At 40.2% G+C, this 17,471-nt stretch overlaps 1 protein-coding gene across 6 annotated transcripts; it reads left to right on the top strand.

Moving 5' to 3' along the window:
- The first annotated feature begins 7 nt into the window (after positions 1–7).
- On the top strand, positions 8–17,461 carry TMEM237 (transmembrane protein 237). 6 transcript variants are annotated; one of them, XM_080400198.1, is made up of 13 exons: positions 972–1,016; positions 3,261–3,292; positions 4,249–4,259; positions 4,762–4,818; positions 6,395–6,508; positions 6,873–6,987; positions 7,723–7,883; positions 8,488–8,611; positions 9,634–9,825; positions 10,772–10,845; positions 11,332–11,425; positions 12,655–12,776; positions 14,668–17,461. In XM_080400198.1, exons 1-13 carry the CDS (start codon positions 987–989, stop codon positions 14,733–14,735), a joined length of 1,194 nt encoding a protein of 397 aa, XP_080256324.1. In that variant the 5' UTR covers positions 972–986; the 3' UTR covers positions 14,736–17,461. The 6 variants fall into 6 exon arrangements, with proteins under 6 accessions (XP_080256323.1, XP_080256324.1, XP_080256325.1 ...); XM_080400199.1 differs by lacking the exon at positions 972–1,016 and adding an exon at positions 1,460–2,479; XM_080400197.1 differs by lacking the exons at positions 972–1,016; positions 4,249–4,259 and adding an exon at positions 8–539.
- The last annotated feature ends 10 nt before the right edge of the window (positions 17,462–17,471 follow it).

Here is a 17,471-nt window from a genome sequence, read left to right as displayed (position 1 = left end):
TGTGCGCTCCAGAAGCCTTACTGGCAAATGCTATTCAGTCAATATTCAGGCCACAGCATGTTCTTTCAGCATGCTGCCTTTGAGCAAAGGGTGCCGTTTATGGAAGTATTGGTTTGCTGCTTCTCCTGTTTAGCTTTTAAGACAGGGACAGAGTGGTATCACAATCAGAATTACTCTAGAAACCACAGTTGTCCTCACAGTACATCTAGCTTGTCTGTTCTTTTATTCTATCAACTCAGGCATGTAAAAGCTGACAGAACGTGGACTTGCTGAAGACGGAAGCCAGAAGTGCCTTTTCCTCTTGGTTTGCTCTACACTAGCATGCTCTCCTCATCAAACAGTGCAGCACTTGTAGTAAAGCAGTTCATTACTCTCTGTCTAGCACTGCAGCTGTTGTTGTGCTGCGTGAGGAACACAGTATTCTGTTGGCCTGCCTCACCTGAGGAAAATCCGCAAAAGCAGTTTAAAAAGTCTAGAATGTTGCAGCTACAGGTGTACCTGCTTGTTCTAGAGTCAGGCCCAGTACTCCTTGTTCAGAGGTAGGAGTGGGATGGCTGGAGTCCCCGTGCATCACTGGGCTGGGGTCGGTACGGGGTGGGGTGGGGGGGCGAGACTGGTGCTGGCTCTTCCTGCTGCTCTAACTCCTGCCTAGCCCGGCATTTTGTTTTCCTGCCTTTCAGGTGTTTGCTTACGGACGGCTCGGCTTGTGCTACTACCAAAGAAAGGTGCCCTTGTTGGAGTGGCATTTGCATCCTGTCCATCTGTGCTAGAATGGAATTTTATCACATTCGTTTTCTACTTTTTCCGTTCGCGGTGCAGCGCTTCCTTTGCCCAGTGCAGCAGAAACCCCGCTAACGGGGGCTGGGCCCTCGCGCGGAAGGGGCAGGAGGGGCCGGGGCCGGGCCCAGGCGCACTGCCGCAGCCCGGGGCGGGGCGGAAGCGACCGCTGGCTCCTCCCGGCTCCTCCCGGCGGCGGCGGGCGCGGCATGGCGGCGCGGCGGGCGGGCCCCGGCGGGGTGAGGGCGCGGCGGGGCCGGGGCGAGCAGCTCTGCCCGCGGCGGGGGCCGCCTCCGGGAGGCGGCGGGGCGAGGGCGGCGGGGCTGCAGCCCGGGGCGCCCGGCGGCGAGCACCGGCGGCGGCGGCGGCGGGAGCTCGGCCCGCCCCGGGGGTCGTTTCCGAAGAGGTGCAGCGGGGGCGACCCGGCGGCACGGTCCCCCTCCCCGCTCGGTGGCGCCGCCCCGCCGCTGTGGCCGGCCGCGCGGTTGTGCTGGTCGCTGCGGGGGGCGGCAGCCGGCGCTTCCGCCGCGCCTTTGTGCTGTCGCCGCGCGCGCCGCCCGGACAGCGCGTTCGCAAAGCGTTAAACGTGCCAGAGCCGGTGACCCGCTCTGAGACCTTCGGGTCGGTGCGTGGCCCCGCCCGGGGTGCCCGCGCTCGGGTGCCCGCGGCTCCTGCCCGCAGCTGGGGTGCGGCGCGGGGCATGGCCGAGCTGGGGGTGCCGGGGGCACGGGGCGCTCAGCGCTGCGCCTCTGGGGGCCCGAGCGCCCCCGGCAGCCTGTGCCCGCACTCGCGCGGGTTCCTGCAGCTCCGAGACGCTGGAAGCGGGCGGTAACGCGGGTGCGGGCAGTCGCGTGGCGGAGCTGAGCACTTCCGTACCCGTGGGGCAGCCCAGCCTTCGCTGCCGGCTTGCATGGGATTTCTTCTGGCGCAGGGAATAAACGATACAAAACGATACAGAAATTAATTCACATTTCAGTTGCTTTATAGAAGGCAGCAAAATAGCGAGGTAGTGCAGAGCACAGATGTACCACTGTGCAGGTAGCAAATGCTGTATAAAAGGTGGAAATTTTTTTGCCTTTTTTTTAGTTTCTAGTTTTGGTTTTGTTGTTTGTAGGTTGGTGGTTTTTTTTTAGTGTTTAGGGTTTTTTTTAGGTTTTTGACATACCAACTGTCCTAAACATTTGATAATTACTGCCACAAGAATGTCGGAAACAATAAGAGTAATGAGCTCTGAGCTTTTTCAGCATTTGTTTTCCCTGCCGGTGCAGGGGAGCAGTGTGCCCCGTGGGGGCTGCTCCCTACCTGGGTGAGTGGCACTTGCTGCCAGTCTTCAGCATGGCCAAAATCCAAGTGAGAGGTTTGAGGCTTAATCCTGCAACCCTTCCTTGCAGGAGGTGGCTCATTCATTTTGGGTAAACAAACCTAAGTAGAAGTTCCTCGCTGGAACTGGTACCAGCATACGGAGTTACGGGGTTTCAGCATGAGGAGCGTTTGCTGCCATGGAATGAGCAGCTGTTGCTGCAAACTGGAGCGATGCTGGGCCCTAACCCAGGGGCAGGAAGGTTCACATCCAGCTAATCCTGGCTGCTGGAAGCTTATTTTTAGTTCAGAATTAGCTGAGGTTCAGCGTGAGGGAGTATAGACCGCTTCACAGTGCCTCTTTCAGGGAACAGCTTCAAATGAAATGGGAAAGAAACAAGTGGTAAGTTTGTGGACGCTTGAGTCTTGCCAGTCTTATAGCCTTTTTCATTGCTGCTATCAACTGAATTTTTGGAACCCGGGAGATGTTTGTTCATGTATATTCTTTTGATATAATTACGTAATAAAAAATCTGAAAGTAAGCTGCCTTCTTTTTTCTCCATAAGAGAAAGTACACAAGCTCAGTTTCAGGTTGTTAACAGGAGATACTTAGTTTTAGATTTTAGTTGCGTTTGACCTCCTGGTAAATATTTTCAAAATTGTATAAAAGTTACTATTTTGTCGTATTTAAAAGTCTTTTTCATAAATGAGCTTCCTTTTATTGTTTTTCCTGTTGTTTTGAATTTACAATTTCATTAATAGAAAATACTCTGCTCACACTATACTGTGCAAGTATATTGAACACATAAATTATTGCAGCATTTTGATATTTAAATAGGACGACTGATAAACTTTCCAATGAAAGCAGTACCTTATATGGAAAGTGAAAATTTTTCAAGTGAAGTTGAAATGCAAGCTGTGCGTCACACACAGCTGTTAGGTATGTGTCCCTAACGCAGCATCGTCAGAACTCTGGTAAAAGTGTATTATTTCTGCGTCTTTTGCACATTACTTTTGCTTTTATTTTCTCCTTTTATTTCATCTCCATCAGTAGTCTTTAGCTATTTAAGAGGCATACAAAGTAAAACATACTTTGTGTGTTCTGACCGTATCTGAAAATAGCTGTTTTCTGAGAGGTGGTTTCACACCAGCAGAAGTTGACTTTTGTCTCTCTTGTCCTTCAGTGCCCACCTCGTGCCCTCCCTCCAGTGCCAAGGTAAAACCAGTTCATTCTGTGGAATTAATCATGGTTCTGTACTGCATGGTTTCTGTACTTTTAAAAGCAATGAAATTAAGAGAAATAAGTTTAATAAACATCTGAGTAGCCATAATAGCTTTAAAAATAATTGCTTTTCTTGCCAGTTTGTTGTCCCAGAACCCCTTACAAGGAATACAAAGCATTTTAAAGTCTACAGAGGCTGAGAAATTTTACTATGTTACTTCAGTTTTAATAGTCTTGAGAGATAAACCCTTCAGAAAGTTTCAGACAAATAACTGTTCTAGTTTTGTTAACATCTACTGTGGTTTTGTTGATGCCCTTCTTTTGAATCTCTTCTGTCTCTTTTTGTTTTGTTTCATGTTCCTTATTTTGACTCACAAATCCTTCAGAACAGGAATTTCTGAAATTAGACTAGTTATTCTTGAATTATGGGTATAGGTGTCTACTAGTTTGACATAGTGAAAGGAAAAAACTGGGGTTTTTTTGGGTGTGGAAGGAAAGGCAATAGTATAGTTTTTATGACATAGTACTTCAGAATTAATGCAAAGTAAGTGTTTCCTAAGAGCAAATGTGATGCTTGTGACTGACAACATACAAAGATAGTGTCTTTTTAGTAATGTGTGCTCAAATGTTTCATAACTTTTGTTGGTTTGTTACATATCAGGCAGTAAGACAAGTTTTAATTAGCCAGGTGATTAAAGCTTTAAATCTGATCCACAGCTAGCCAATCAAGAAAGGTAGTCATACAAAGCATTGAGTCTTAACGATTTATTCATACCCTGAAGTTACACACAACTGCTCATAAAGAGAACTAGGAGTAGGGATAAGAAAATTAATCACAAAAGCAGCAGTGTGAATTTTGCCATTGTGAACGGTAATTGATTCAAAATTTACTTTCTTATCTTTGTTCCTTTCACACTGCTCTTCAACACCTTTTCTCCTTAAATGTGAAGTGGAAACCAAGGTGAGTTATTCTGGCATTAAAGAGAATTTTAAACAGTGGTAGTTCCTTTTGGTGTCACTTCATCCTGTCTTTAAAGAAAGAGCCTTATACTTTTCCTAAATGCAGGCTGATTATTTAAACTGCATGGATACCTGTGCTGCCATTGCTGGAACAGTCTGTTGCCTTTGTTCTTTTTACTCTTTGCTATTTCCATACTGAATCAGCGTAACTCAAAAGTCACTGTGCTCTAAATAAAAGTTTATTCTTCAGAGCATTATTCAGGGCATTTTAGTTCTTCACTTAACACGCATGCATGTGCATATTTCTTATCCTGTTCTGCCATCTTATGTACTCCTTCTGCTTGTGTGAACTGGTGAATTGTCATCTTACCTGTAAAAGGTGAAGGATGTCTTCACTTGTAAAAAGGAGTCCCGTTCTTAACTAGCAATAGAATGGCTGTTAAGAAAAGGGAATGGAGGTTTCTGCATGCTGTGCACCTATACATCTGTTCTGTGTTCTTCAGATGAAATTCCACTCAGTCGTCCCAAAAAAAGGAAACCCAAAGGGAAGACTCCATTAGGTAAGGTCTTGCCAAGACTGAAAATTGTGTTTGTAATCCTGGGTGTGCTCTATTTTTGAGTAGTGTTCTCAGCTAATTTTTTAGCATTTATTTTATACTGAATAACTGCAATCTTTTTTCCCAAAGCGGTGTCATTTTATGACAAGTCTGTAATGCTAACTGAAGTAACTTGTTTCATTCTCTGCTCCTTCTCACTAGATCCATTCCTGGTACTGCTAATACAGCATTTCTTGATACCGAACTGAAAAAGTTCCTGTATTCCTGCTGTTTTTTCCTTTCTAAAATTTTTGGGTACTTCATTACAGTTATTTCCAGCTGTAAGCTGTTTGTTACTTTGAGTGTGTTAAGTACGTGAATTTTGAATGACCTAAGATAAACCTCATTTAACAAATTGGCTCAATTTCAGTCCTTGGCCAAATAAAGTCACAAGTTGATCATTCCATTATCATCAACGAGTTAAAAGCCTAAAAGTTGACTAGCACCAGAGCTTTGTATTTTTACAAGTGGGTTTGCAGAACAAACATACCATTTTAAGCAAGATTACAAGTGATCTATTTTAATAAAGCAGAATGTGTTGATAGGATTTAGTGGATTTCTGTAAACCAGTTGATTTGGGTCCATATGATGGTTTGATGAGTAAACCTTTATTTGCTTAAAAGAGCATACAATTGACAGCTCACTGAAAGACCTTTAAATGCAACAAGTAGCCCTGTTGCTAGCAAGGTTTCCCAAAGATTAAGTTTTGTCTACTGTTGTTTTTGTTGAGCTGAATGATGGTCCAATGTACATCTTAGCTTTGGCCATTACTTCGCTAGTTAATTTTAGCACAGCAGAGCTTTATAAAAGGTGGGAGAACCTGTGCTTGAAGTGAAAACAAAGATAGATTCAGTTGGTACCATAAAAGTAGTACTTCAAATAGCTATAAAAAGGCAGATGGGATGTAAAATGGAGAAGTAATTTTGTCTTTCTGCTTGCTAGAATATTTGATTAATTCATATTAACTCTCACAGAAATGTGGTTCCTCCAAAGCATAGTAATTCATCTCGCAGACTGGAGTAAACATCCTTCAGTGCTGATTTTTTTTCTGCTCCTCCTTTATTCTTGTGTATGTTTATCATTTAAATTTCCCTTTGGTACGATGCTGTTTTGCTTTGGCATGCATCTGTGTAAATCAGCTTATGACAAACTGCAAATTTTTTCTTGTCCCTTGCATTATAATCTTTGCACATAGAAAGGAAAAACAGAGAGGTATAATTCTTTCCTGTGGTAGATTTTTTCCAGTCACTTCTCTGTTGTATGCCCAAATGGGAAATGTGCTACTTCTTGGATACTTGGATTTCTTCCTGGTCATGAAACTGTCAGGGTGAAAGGAGGGTTGTCAGCTATAACTTTTATATATTCTTACTTAACACATTTGTTTCCCACCTCTTGTATTTCCTACCCAATACGTTTTCATCTCAGCTGTAAGCTGGGCCAATACAGATGTTCTGCGCAACGTAGCAAAAGGCAGCTTTTTCTTGCCTGCTTCTCAGCAGCTCTAAATTAAGGTGGCTGGATCTTTTCGTCTGGTTTTCAGATGGCATCGTCCAAGCAGCAGTTCGTCGACAGTCTGAAAGCAGTGAGCCCCTAACTCCTGAACCTCATGATGTCCCTCCTCAGCGGAAACGCAAGAAGAAGAAAGTACCCACTGGTATGTGAAATAATTGTAGATAGGAATGAGCTCTGAGTAAAACTTGGTAACGAATATGATTGGCCAACTTGTATTTTGGCTTAAAACATTTAATGTGCTTTTGTACTTAAAACAGCTGAAAGTAATCTTTGAGGGAATGCTAGCTCAGGGTTTCAGCTTCTGATTTCAGATTCCACAGGGTACAAATCCTCATGAAAATAATGGCAGTACAGTTTTGGAAGTGATAAGATTGATCATTCAAATCTCAGAAGATCATAACTCTTTTGCCACTGTTTATATAATAGTTATTTATGTGTTTAAGTGAATGTATTTCCATTTTTACGAAAGCTGTGAAACTTTCATGTGGTTTATTTTAAATCTTCAGATTCTGAGACTTCTTTTACCGAGCAAAATGTTGCATCCCTATTTCAGAATGGAAGTGGCATGGATGTCCCTGAAGCTGAAGAAACAGTGATCCGCAAACAGAGAAAAAGAGCAAAGTAAGACAAAACTAGTATAGCTCGTAATTTGGAATAACTATGATGGTTAATGTGGCTGAGTAGTATTTTACATCATGTTACACAGCTGTAAAATCCTGACGGTCATGCTACCATTCAGCCTGTGCAATAAATAGTATGTGTGCAGTTCTTTCCAGGATTAAAATCTAACTTTCTTCCCTTGTTTGTTTTTTTAAATACCTGGATGCACTACAGTTCTGAGTGCATTTACGTGAGCCTAGCATTTCAGCCACATACCTAAAGAAATTAGAAAGTATAACTGCTTTCTTTCATTTTACTGTACTTTTCTTACTTTTATGAGAAACTAAACTGCTTTCTCATCCTTTTTATTTGCCTTTTCTCCAAGAGCTATGCCTTTAAATCATTTTAGTCACCTTTTTTCCAAAAGCATCCACTTTCTTGGCCTTGTATTTAGTTGGTATATTTTTTTCCTAATTGTTAATCTCTTGATATGTATTTCTTCCCACCTTACTGTTTTGACACAGGGCAGAATTTAGAGAGAAAAAAACCAAAATCAAGGACTAGCTTCGTGGTTCTAGTTAACTAACTGCATTAGAGTTTTAGTCCTTAAAATTATAAACGGGGGTAATGTTACAGATAGTAGCTTGATCAGTTCTTATCAGTGAAACTAGACGTGTTAAATTTTCATAGGAGCCTTCAGGTTTTACGTTCTATTTCCTATTCGTTCTCTGCCCCATTGTATGTTCTGTGCAATAGGAAGCCTCGGCCAGCTGAAACACACAGTTCCAACGACCTGGAAGTGGAGGAGGAAGACATCATTGAAGATGAGCACAGAAAGAGTCCAGATCAGCAGCCTGTGTTTGCTGCTCCCACTGGAATTAGCCAGCCTGTTAGCAAAGTATTTGTTGAAAAAAATCGTAAGTACCTCTTGTGGTTTAAGTAATCTAAGGGCATTCTTGCAATTAAAGGAACCATTATTGCGTTTAAAATCTAAATACTGCAATATTGGGGAAAATCTAAAAAAAATAAATTTTTCAGAACAAAAATAATTTGGAAATAAATATACATAATCATTTTTTGCTGTGATAGAACTTTTAGTTGAATTTTTTAATTTCATGGTCTGGGTGAAAAAGCCTGTTTGATGGTACCTAGCTGAGCTTATTTGACCTAATACTGTCACAGTGCCTGGAGAAGAAAGTATCATTTACTAGATTGCAAAAAGTCTTTCAAGTGGAAGAGTTTTTTTGTTTGGTTTGAGTTTTTATTGGTACCAGGGGACACTGAATAATCACCCAAAGTGCTTTGCACATTCTTAAATCTATAGCCTGACCCACAAGGACGCTTCCACACTGAGATTCATCCTGGCATGAATGTAAGCTGTTAAAGAGCAGGATGTGGGGAGAAGAAATTTTCTGATGGAATTTCTGATGCTTACAGCTTTTTACCACTGATAAGTATTAATGTAGAAAATGTGATGGAAGGTAACAGTACTCTCTAAATCTGATTTCCTCGTCCTGACAGGTCGTTTTCAGGCAGCTGACCGTGCAGAATTGATTAAAACCACTGAAAATATCAATGTACTTATGGATGTGAAAGCTTCATGGACTACCAGAGATGTCGCCCTCTCAGTGCACCGAAGTTTCAGGTGAAAGATAAATGTTTTTATGTAAATAAGCAAAAATCAGCACTGATTATTTGTGCGGATTTTTTCCCTTCTCCCTGAAAGTTAACACCTTTTCTCTGTCATTGTGATGCATCTATGTCTTTTGGATATTCCTAGTAAATGATGGTTCAGGATGCGACAGGTATAAAGTTTCTTAGTCCTCTAAATTTTGGTATTTGTTGTCAAGAATATCTATTGCTAGTCTAGACATCACATGTGAACTGCCACTTATAAAAAGAATAACTAAGGAAGTCCTACTGCAAAGATTCAAACACCATCTGAATAGCAAGATATTGATCTGATAAGAAAAGTATTGGAGATCTACAGAAAAAATGTGTTAAAAAATGAGATTCACCCATCAGCTGTATGACCAGCATAAAAATAACTGAATTCAGATAGGGCTCAGAGAAAGATCCTGGCTGGTGAAAAAGGAGGAGTGAAATTGGACTGGGGCATAAGGTTGCATGCACATCATAGCAAAAAAATATTTTATTTTTTTTAATATGTGGGCGTGTTGTGGTACAGAACGGGAAGATAACAGCCATTTTATTCTCTGATGTGTTTTTTCTGGAAGCCTGCACTTCCTTCTCAAGCTTTTTCCTTAGCAAGGAAGATAATGAAAAGACTGATTTGAGGACAAGTTTAAGAACATTGTGTTAAAGTTTAAGGAGCACAGTGGTCTTGGGAAGCTGCAGGCAGCGGGTAAGAGTGTTCTATTCCTGCACCAGTAGCAAAGTGAAGTAGTCATAGGATCAGGCACAGTGTCTAGGTTTTCCTTGTTAAATGCTCAGGTTCTAGTGCAATCTGATAAGGGAGGAAGCAGAAGTCCTGTTGCTTAGAATTCTTAAAACTAGATCAGGAAAAGCATGTGGAAACAATCTGTGAAAGACTAGGATCCTGTCATGGCGGCAGGGTTGAGCAGGTGGATTCATAGGCCTTTTTTATCTGTAGTTCTTCGTTAATTGAAGATGTTAAACTTGTCTAATGTTCTTTCCTCCATTCAGATTGATGGGACTTTTTACCCATGGCTTCCTTGCTGGGTATGCTGTATGGAACATCATTGTTATCTACATTTTGGCAGGAAATCAACTTTCCACAATTTCTAACCTGCTCGAGCAGTATAAGACACTAGCATACCCAGCTCAAAGTTTGTTCTATTTGCTGCTGTCTATCAGTACAGTCTCAGCCTTTGACAGGTAAAATATGTTTATATTTTAAAGGTTTATGTAATTTGTGTGCAATATGTTCCTTTCTCCTTCCTGTGGCACATTTTGATCTGCTGTTGATGATTTAATGTGATGTACTTAAAGAATGATTTTACACGTGACTGGCTATACAGATAAAGGGTGTATTTGTGCATCTGGACCTTTGTTACTCATTCTGTCCATTGCCTGCTTCAATGTGCTGGTACTGTTTGTGTGATCGTGAAGTGAGGTGAACCAGGTGGAAGAGCTGACCTGGGGTTTTCTGTTGGGGAGAGGAGTGGAGAACAACTACTGTTTGTATCGTTACTTTTCATGTGAATCCATTCCCTAGTCAGGTTTGCACCGTAGCTGTATAAACAGTTTTCCTGGCTTAGCTGGGGTTTCTGCATTACAGCTTATGGGTGGGGAAATGAACAGAAAGAGGAGCAAAAAAGATCATAAACAAGTAGATTTATCAAAGTTATAAATGCTTCTTTTAGTTACAGATAGTTTCTATGGCAGCATGATAAGCCAGGAGAGGAGTTAGTGCTATGGAAGAAATTGTGACTCCTCCCAGGGAGGAGGCCTGAGTTATTCTTAATTGCCTCTGTGCTGGTGTAGGCTATATGAGCAGTTATTTTAGCATAACTCAGTTGGTGGCGAATGAATAAATGGTAAGGATTAGAGAGGGGATAGGCTTCTCCACATCCTCCCTGTTCTAGAAAGGACTGCAGTGTGAAAGCTACAAACCTCATGGAACATTCTCCTTAGTTTCAATCTTTCTTGAATTTGCATAAGGACCATTGTCGTTTGTGTGGGATATAGGTGTGTATTAAAGCACTGTAGCAGAGGCAGAAAAAAGGTATCTTGCAAAAAGTAAAAGAGCAATAGAATACTGTTAGAGGAACAATATTATTATTTTACTGGCTGTGTTAATGACCCTTGGTTTTGTTACCAGGATTGATTTGGCAAAAGCATCAGTTGCACTGAGGGGCTTTCTTACCCTAGACCCAGCAGCAGTAGCCTCTTTCTGTAAGTATTTTGAAGCCGAGAGGAAGTTGTCCAGAAAAGACAGTAAATGGAAAAATCCTACATACTGTTTTCAGTGAAGTCTTCCTCTGTGGTTATTTTCTGCTTAAGTGACTTCCTTGGTAGTTAAAAATAGCATTCAAAGGCTCTGAACACTCTGCTACATAATTTTTTAAAGCATTTGCAACAATAGCATTATCAGGGCTGTTAGTGAGATAGTTCTTTTCCCACTTCTGAATACAGAACAAAGACCTAGCAAAAACTGGAATCACAAGATGCCACCTTTGACGTAGCTGATAGGTTGCAAAAGTGCAGAAACCAGATTTTGATGGGTCAAGGAAATGTTGAAGAAGAGAGAATGAATTAAAAGGTGGCTATCATTGGAAGCAGTGGAGTGAAAGGGAAGAAAATGTAGTGATAATTACCATGTAATGATGAGACAGCATTTTGGGGGGTTATATCTGACACTACTAATTCCATTTCTTCCAGTGTACTTTGCTGCTCTTATTTTATCCTTAAGCCAGCAGATGACATGTGACAGAATTAACCTCTACACACCACCTTCGGAAAACGGCAGCATCTGGTAGGAAACTTAAGAAATCACTTCTGTAAATTTTAACATAGCTCACTTAAGGACCTTAGTCAAACTGATAGATTGAAAAGGTTATACAACATACATAAGAAAGTATTAATGAAGGATTTAGTTACTAAACCTGCCTTTGTCTGAGCTTGTCCTGAATCTTTGATAAATTTCACTGCAAAAATGAGAACTCAGTGATGGGTATGGTCATGTTGGTTGTAAATCCATTATACCTCAAACAAGAGCCTGTTGGAACGATGCTGCAAATGTCATCTGGCAGGAGCCATAATCTTTTTCTGGAGAAAGGAGACCCTACTGAGGTAACACTTTCGTGTTGAAGGGCAGGACATTCTGTAGAGAGTCAACACTGTTTCTGAAGGAGATAGTCTATTCTGTCCAAGAAATGCATGTCATGGTACTATGAAAGTAAGTCTGCCATAGGATGCATGGGCTTAGCAGACACAGCTGGTATTAAATATGAAGCATTGTTTCATGCTAGGAGATCCCATCCAACACGTGCTTTCTGAAGTAGATATTTAATGGTCTTAAACTGTAGTAGCACGAGTTTTTAAAACAGACCAGGAGAAGTAGAATAAAAACATTTACATGAAAATTTGCTGGTTTGGGCAGTTAAATTATTCTTCTTTTTGTTAAGGGCTTCTATAAATGTTTGTTGTTTATTAAAAAGCCTGGATTCTAGTAACAACACCACAACCTGCTGCTGTTATGACAGTAAGAAAAGCATCAGCAAACTTAAATCATAACTTTGTTAAAGTCCTATCTCATCCACTCCACAGCATCTGTACACAAGTCCTTGTATTGGCTTCCAGACGCTTTACTAACTTGCTGTTCACTTGCCTTGCTGTTTCATGTGGAAGTGCTTAAAAGTAAGAATGACTGACAACATTGTGCGGTGTCTTTCACCACAGTAAAATTTGAAAATGCGTTTTGATTTCTATTTTTTGTCTCTTGGCCAAGAAAAGGACTTTGCTGTTGAAATCTACAAGTGGACGTTCTCTATGAAATAATGATGTTTCTTAGCTGAGTTGCTGTCTTGGGTAGTCACTGTCTTTACCAGGCCTTTGCAATGCAAGACCATGAAGAAAGTACAAGTAGTTCTGTTTTCACATCTGGCTTAGCAAGCTTGTTTTTATGATACTCTGTTGAAATTCTTATTTTAACCTGTATGTGCTAGCGAACCTCTGACTGATGGGTTGATGTGCTTTTCCCAGGGTGGCAGGTACAGAGGAAGAAATTGTTCAGCCATGGGTTGTGGTGAATCTTGTAGTGTCTATTCTAGTTGGGACAAGTTGGATCTTCTTGTCTTACCGACCAGAGCTAGACCACAGTGAAGGTAGGAAACATTAATAGGCAAAATGTTGTTTGTTCAGGCTTTTATTTGCTGTGCTCTGCATTTGGTGTTCAAGACTAGTCCTGAGAAATTTTGTGGCTGAGGAAAAACAAGCATCTCCTAGCAACTTTCCAGAGCAAGTGCTTCTTAGGATGCTGGTGTCTGTGTTTAGTTTTATAAAGAAAAATCAGTAATTTAAAAAGGAAATAAAAGCCACCTTTGTCCTGGCTGAAGCAATGAGAATTCTGAAACCTGAAAGAGCATGTGTCTCTTTTTCGGTGAAGGGAAAAGTAATGTTTACTTCAACAGTATTTTAAATATTTGAAATGTATTTATGCTGCCTGTGTTTTAGAAAATTCCCTAGTTTTATTAATGTTCCTTTTGCAAATGCTGAATGTGTTTTGAGCTCAATGTTATTTTTAATAGAATACTGCAATAGTTTTGGGAACTCCTGAGCTTTGAAAAGTCAGATTTGTGCCTGCAGAACAGGACTTTAAATGAGGACTGCTTGTGTTGATCGGGGCTGGAGGAGGGAGCAAGCAAATTGTCCCTTCTCTTAGAAGAAGCTTTGCCTAGAGACTAGGCCCTCTTCCTTTTGTTGTTCTAACTGGGATCCAAAAGCTTTTCTGTCAAGTGCATGCAACCTGTGACTAGAAAGTATACTGTACATAAAAATCCTAAGTTTCAACTTACAAGTCAACAGGTATCCAAAAAGTGTCATGAGTTGAAGCACAGATTTGTGTTTCGGAGTTTGAAGAAGATTCAACATGCTGCTTCAGATTACTTTAGAATTTTAATGTACAGATTTCTGCATTTCAGCTGGCTCCAGATACTCTGCTTATTTCTAATAACTCACTCAATGAGTTAAAAAACCAAACAGCTAGGTGGCAGCTTTTACAGTCTTTGACAGTAAAATTTATAATAGATGTTTTAATTGTATTTAAAACCCATTTTTAAAATAATAAAGACTTACTCAGGGAAGCCAGTGTCAGGATCTAACTCAGGTTTTGATGAGCTTTTTTGATATATACATATGCCTACTAAGATTAGAAAACCTGCTTCAGAAATTTCAAGAGAAAAATTCTGTTAGGACTTACCCAAATAGTAGAGAAAGTTTAGTCTACTAAGGATGAGGTAGCAAAACCACATCAGTCTCAAACTTGAGGGGATAAACTACATCATTGCTTGTACAGATTGTGTAACTTTACCATGTTGACAAGTTGTTGGCAAACACAGCCTGGTCTATATACTGAATATGCTGTTAGCAAGACAGAAAGTACACCTATGCTGAGGGTGCAGTATAGATATGCAAAGGAACCCAGATACGAGAAACCATACCCTCAGCAGCACAGAGCTCCACAGGGGCTACCTCATCACCTGCTTAGTGTGCATCTCCAAATTTCTCTGCAAGGAGCTCTTCACAGCTGATGTTAGGCTGTCTCCTGTGCCTGAGCTGCCAAGGAGACAGCTAGCTGTGAGCAGTATTGTTCATGGTATGCCAGGTTCTAGTGTTGCTAACTTACGCCATGATACATATAGCAGATATATCAGTAAATGAACAAGTCTCTGAACTGAAAACTTCCTTCTTGAGTCTGACACTGTCAAAACTTTAACAATCCCTCAATCTACTTTAGAGTTCTGTTTCAGTGTGCCAGTTGAGTGCAGGATGATATCATATATGATCAGCTGCTAACATCATTGCTAGTTCTGTTAATCTGGGGGGCAACAATAGTTGTCTAAAGACAGTGGTGGCTCTTACCATTGCTGAGTTGTTGATGCTGTGGCTGGTAAGAAAAGCAAGAGACTTGGGGGAATGCAGGGCATTTTTCAGGAATAATGAAATTGTATTCAGGTGAAACTTTTTAAAAGAAAACTTCATTCTTTTATCTTTTAGAACTGATGTTTCATGCTGAAATTGAGGAATTTCCCCAGGGAGAGACCTTACCCAGAGTCCAGCCATAGTGTGGAACAAGCATCTGCAAATACTGCAGCTGTGACTGATGGCTCAACGTTGTGTATTATAGCCATGTATTATAACTTTCATAAAGAAAAAAATGTATTTTTATAATGTATATATTTTATTTTAATCTTTTTATGTATGCTACAATTTCCAAATGTGATTGAAAGCTTCTATACATTTGCTTTTTATTTTACAAAGTAGATTAGTGAATAAAGTCAAGGTGGTTTTATAACTATTGCTACCTGTATAGCCAAAGGAACTAGACAGATGCAGAAGATCAGGTATTTGGTACTTTTCTGACTGCGGTCTCCCAACAGTCTGCTTTTGTTACTAATGCCAATAGCAGTTGGCTTACTTGATTTGGTTAAATATTCTCTGGAGATTAAAAAAAATCTTAGGAAGAAAGTAGTCTAAGGAAGATTATAACAACACAGAGTTAGGAAACCTAAAACCCCCAAAAGTTAGTAAGCTTAAAATAATCTGGATTTAGTTGTTTTAAAAAGTATTTGCTAGAATAAGGGATTGGAGTGTCAGGGATTTTGTTCAGTAATTCCTTAAAAGAGGACACTTTATTTTTCTTCATCTTCATTTAGTTGTCTTGACAAAGGTATTGATAACAAGTTATTTCAAGTTGATGTAGATACAGGAAAGAGAAGTTTTAATGTTGCAACAGTTTGGTCATTTAATGAATACCTAAATACATCTTTTGGGCAAGCAGGGTGTTTTTGGGTTGCCAACAGGATATATATACGTCCTGTAATATCTTGACAGTCAGGATGCTTAACTATTACAAAGCCATGCACAGAACTAGTGTTCTGATTTCTCCTTACCCTGTATGGCAAGAGCTACAGTGTTATTCACTGCTCTTTCTAAAGAAACTTGAATTTCACAGATGTTAAAAATGTTCCTACTTCTATCTGTTTTGAGGGAGATTGATTTCCCCCCAAAGGATATTTGTTGTTTTGTGTTAGGATGGAATGGGAAACTTCTTCCTAAAACTTAAAAGAAACTTAGAACACTTACTAAAGCAAAACAAAAACTCTGCAGCAACCCACCTTCTGTGTAGTGATGTAGTTGGTGGGTTTTGGTGATGATAGTGAACATTATTCTTCTTTTACATTAACATGGCAAAATGAAAGCACTGCAGGTGTGAATAAATACAGACGTATTGCAGGATGAAACAGTCTCCTTATTAGACATCAGCAAGAGTTAGTTTGAAATCCATTTATCAAGGAAGTATCACTTAAAAGCCTCAAGCCTATTTGTGTATTTTAATACTTACTGACTTTGCATTGTTTTATTTTATGTGTGTGTCTTAAGTGCGGTTGTAAAGGGTGTGCAGTTGTCAAAGTTCCCTGGAGAGTAGCGAAGAGCAGCCAGATAAAAAGACTTGAAGGGGTTTGATGAAGAGCCAGTAACTTTCTATGCTGTTACCTGAGTTGCTTTAAAACAAGGGTGGGAAAATGAACAATTAGTGCTGCTGCTGCTCTGTTGAGGACTTGAGTTCTGTCGTGCTCATCTGGCAGAGTTAAGTAATTCAGAAATTCAGTGTTTATGACATTTTTTTGAGTGCTGTGGTAATCTTGAGGAAAAGACATCCAACCTCCAATAAAAAAAAAAAAAATTCTACCAGAATTAAAAGATGTTCCACAGCTGCTGGCTGCATTCTGGGGCATTCACTTCGTTGTGGGAAGCCATTAATCTTTTCTGTAAATTGTAATGGTTCTTACGTATGTATTTTCGTAAAACTAGAGCTAAATTTTGGCTGGCACTGCGTTGTACATTAATGTGGAGAGATTCAGGGTGCTGCTCCCCTTCAGTGTTGCACTGGAGGTTGCCACGATTTGGCTGTAGGAGATGGGGGATGAAGCACTACTTAAGTGTTCCCATGTAGATTGCCATCACATTTTCTCCAGATGTGTGTTTGGTTTACAGAATTGTTGAGTGGAAGATGAAATTAATAATGGCTTCTTTTTGCTGCTTGACATTTCTGCCATTTTGGCATGGCAAGAAACAAAATTTTGCCCATAAAGTACTGAGCTCAGGCAAAACCGTTCTAAGGCATCACGTCAGTCAGTACAGGAAAAACCTGAATAACATCATTGCTTTATTTCTGGCATTGCTAAGAATTGGCATTCCAAGTATCCCTTGGACAAAGTGCTGCTAGCCAAGAGCCAGATTCGTTTTCATTGTGAAATACAGTAGTTTGTTTGGATGGTTGAGCAGGGATTAAGTTAATGAACTTAATGGGATCTATATTTCAAAGCAGGCTTACCTTTCCACTGTATCTTTTTGGGAGAGTCCAAGTATATGCATATTTAAATTAATGAGGTTTGAGGTTGCCATTTAAAGTCACACTTGATAAACAATTTGATGGCTAGTTATCAGTTTCACAAAGTACTTTTAATGCCATTAAACCTCACAATATGAGTTTAACTGAACTTTTTTGTTTTGTTACTTGGAAAGTTTTAGAATGAGTTTACAAAATAGATGTTTAATTACAAAACATGCAATATCTGTAGAAGCCTTAACTGAAATGCCTTTGTGCATTTCCATACCATTGGTTTTAATGCACTATTTTTGTGTTAATGAAAAAATGGCAAAGATGTTCGTGCCAATTTCTTGTTTATGTATGAAACAAACAACTGCTCTAGTTAGAAACAATTGTACTATGTTGTCCTGTTTCCAAATGATTAGTCTGTTTAAAATAAATGTCTCTATTTTTTTTTCCCAGTGCT

Source organism: Falco punctatus, assembly GCF_963210335.1.
Source record: "Falco punctatus genome assembly, chromosome: 8".
In the NCBI taxonomy this organism is placed as follows: Eukaryota; Metazoa; Chordata; class Aves; order Falconiformes; family Falconidae; genus Falco; species Falco punctatus.
Note: the sequence above shows the minus strand (reverse complement) of the source record. Positions and strands in the feature narration are given on the sequence as shown.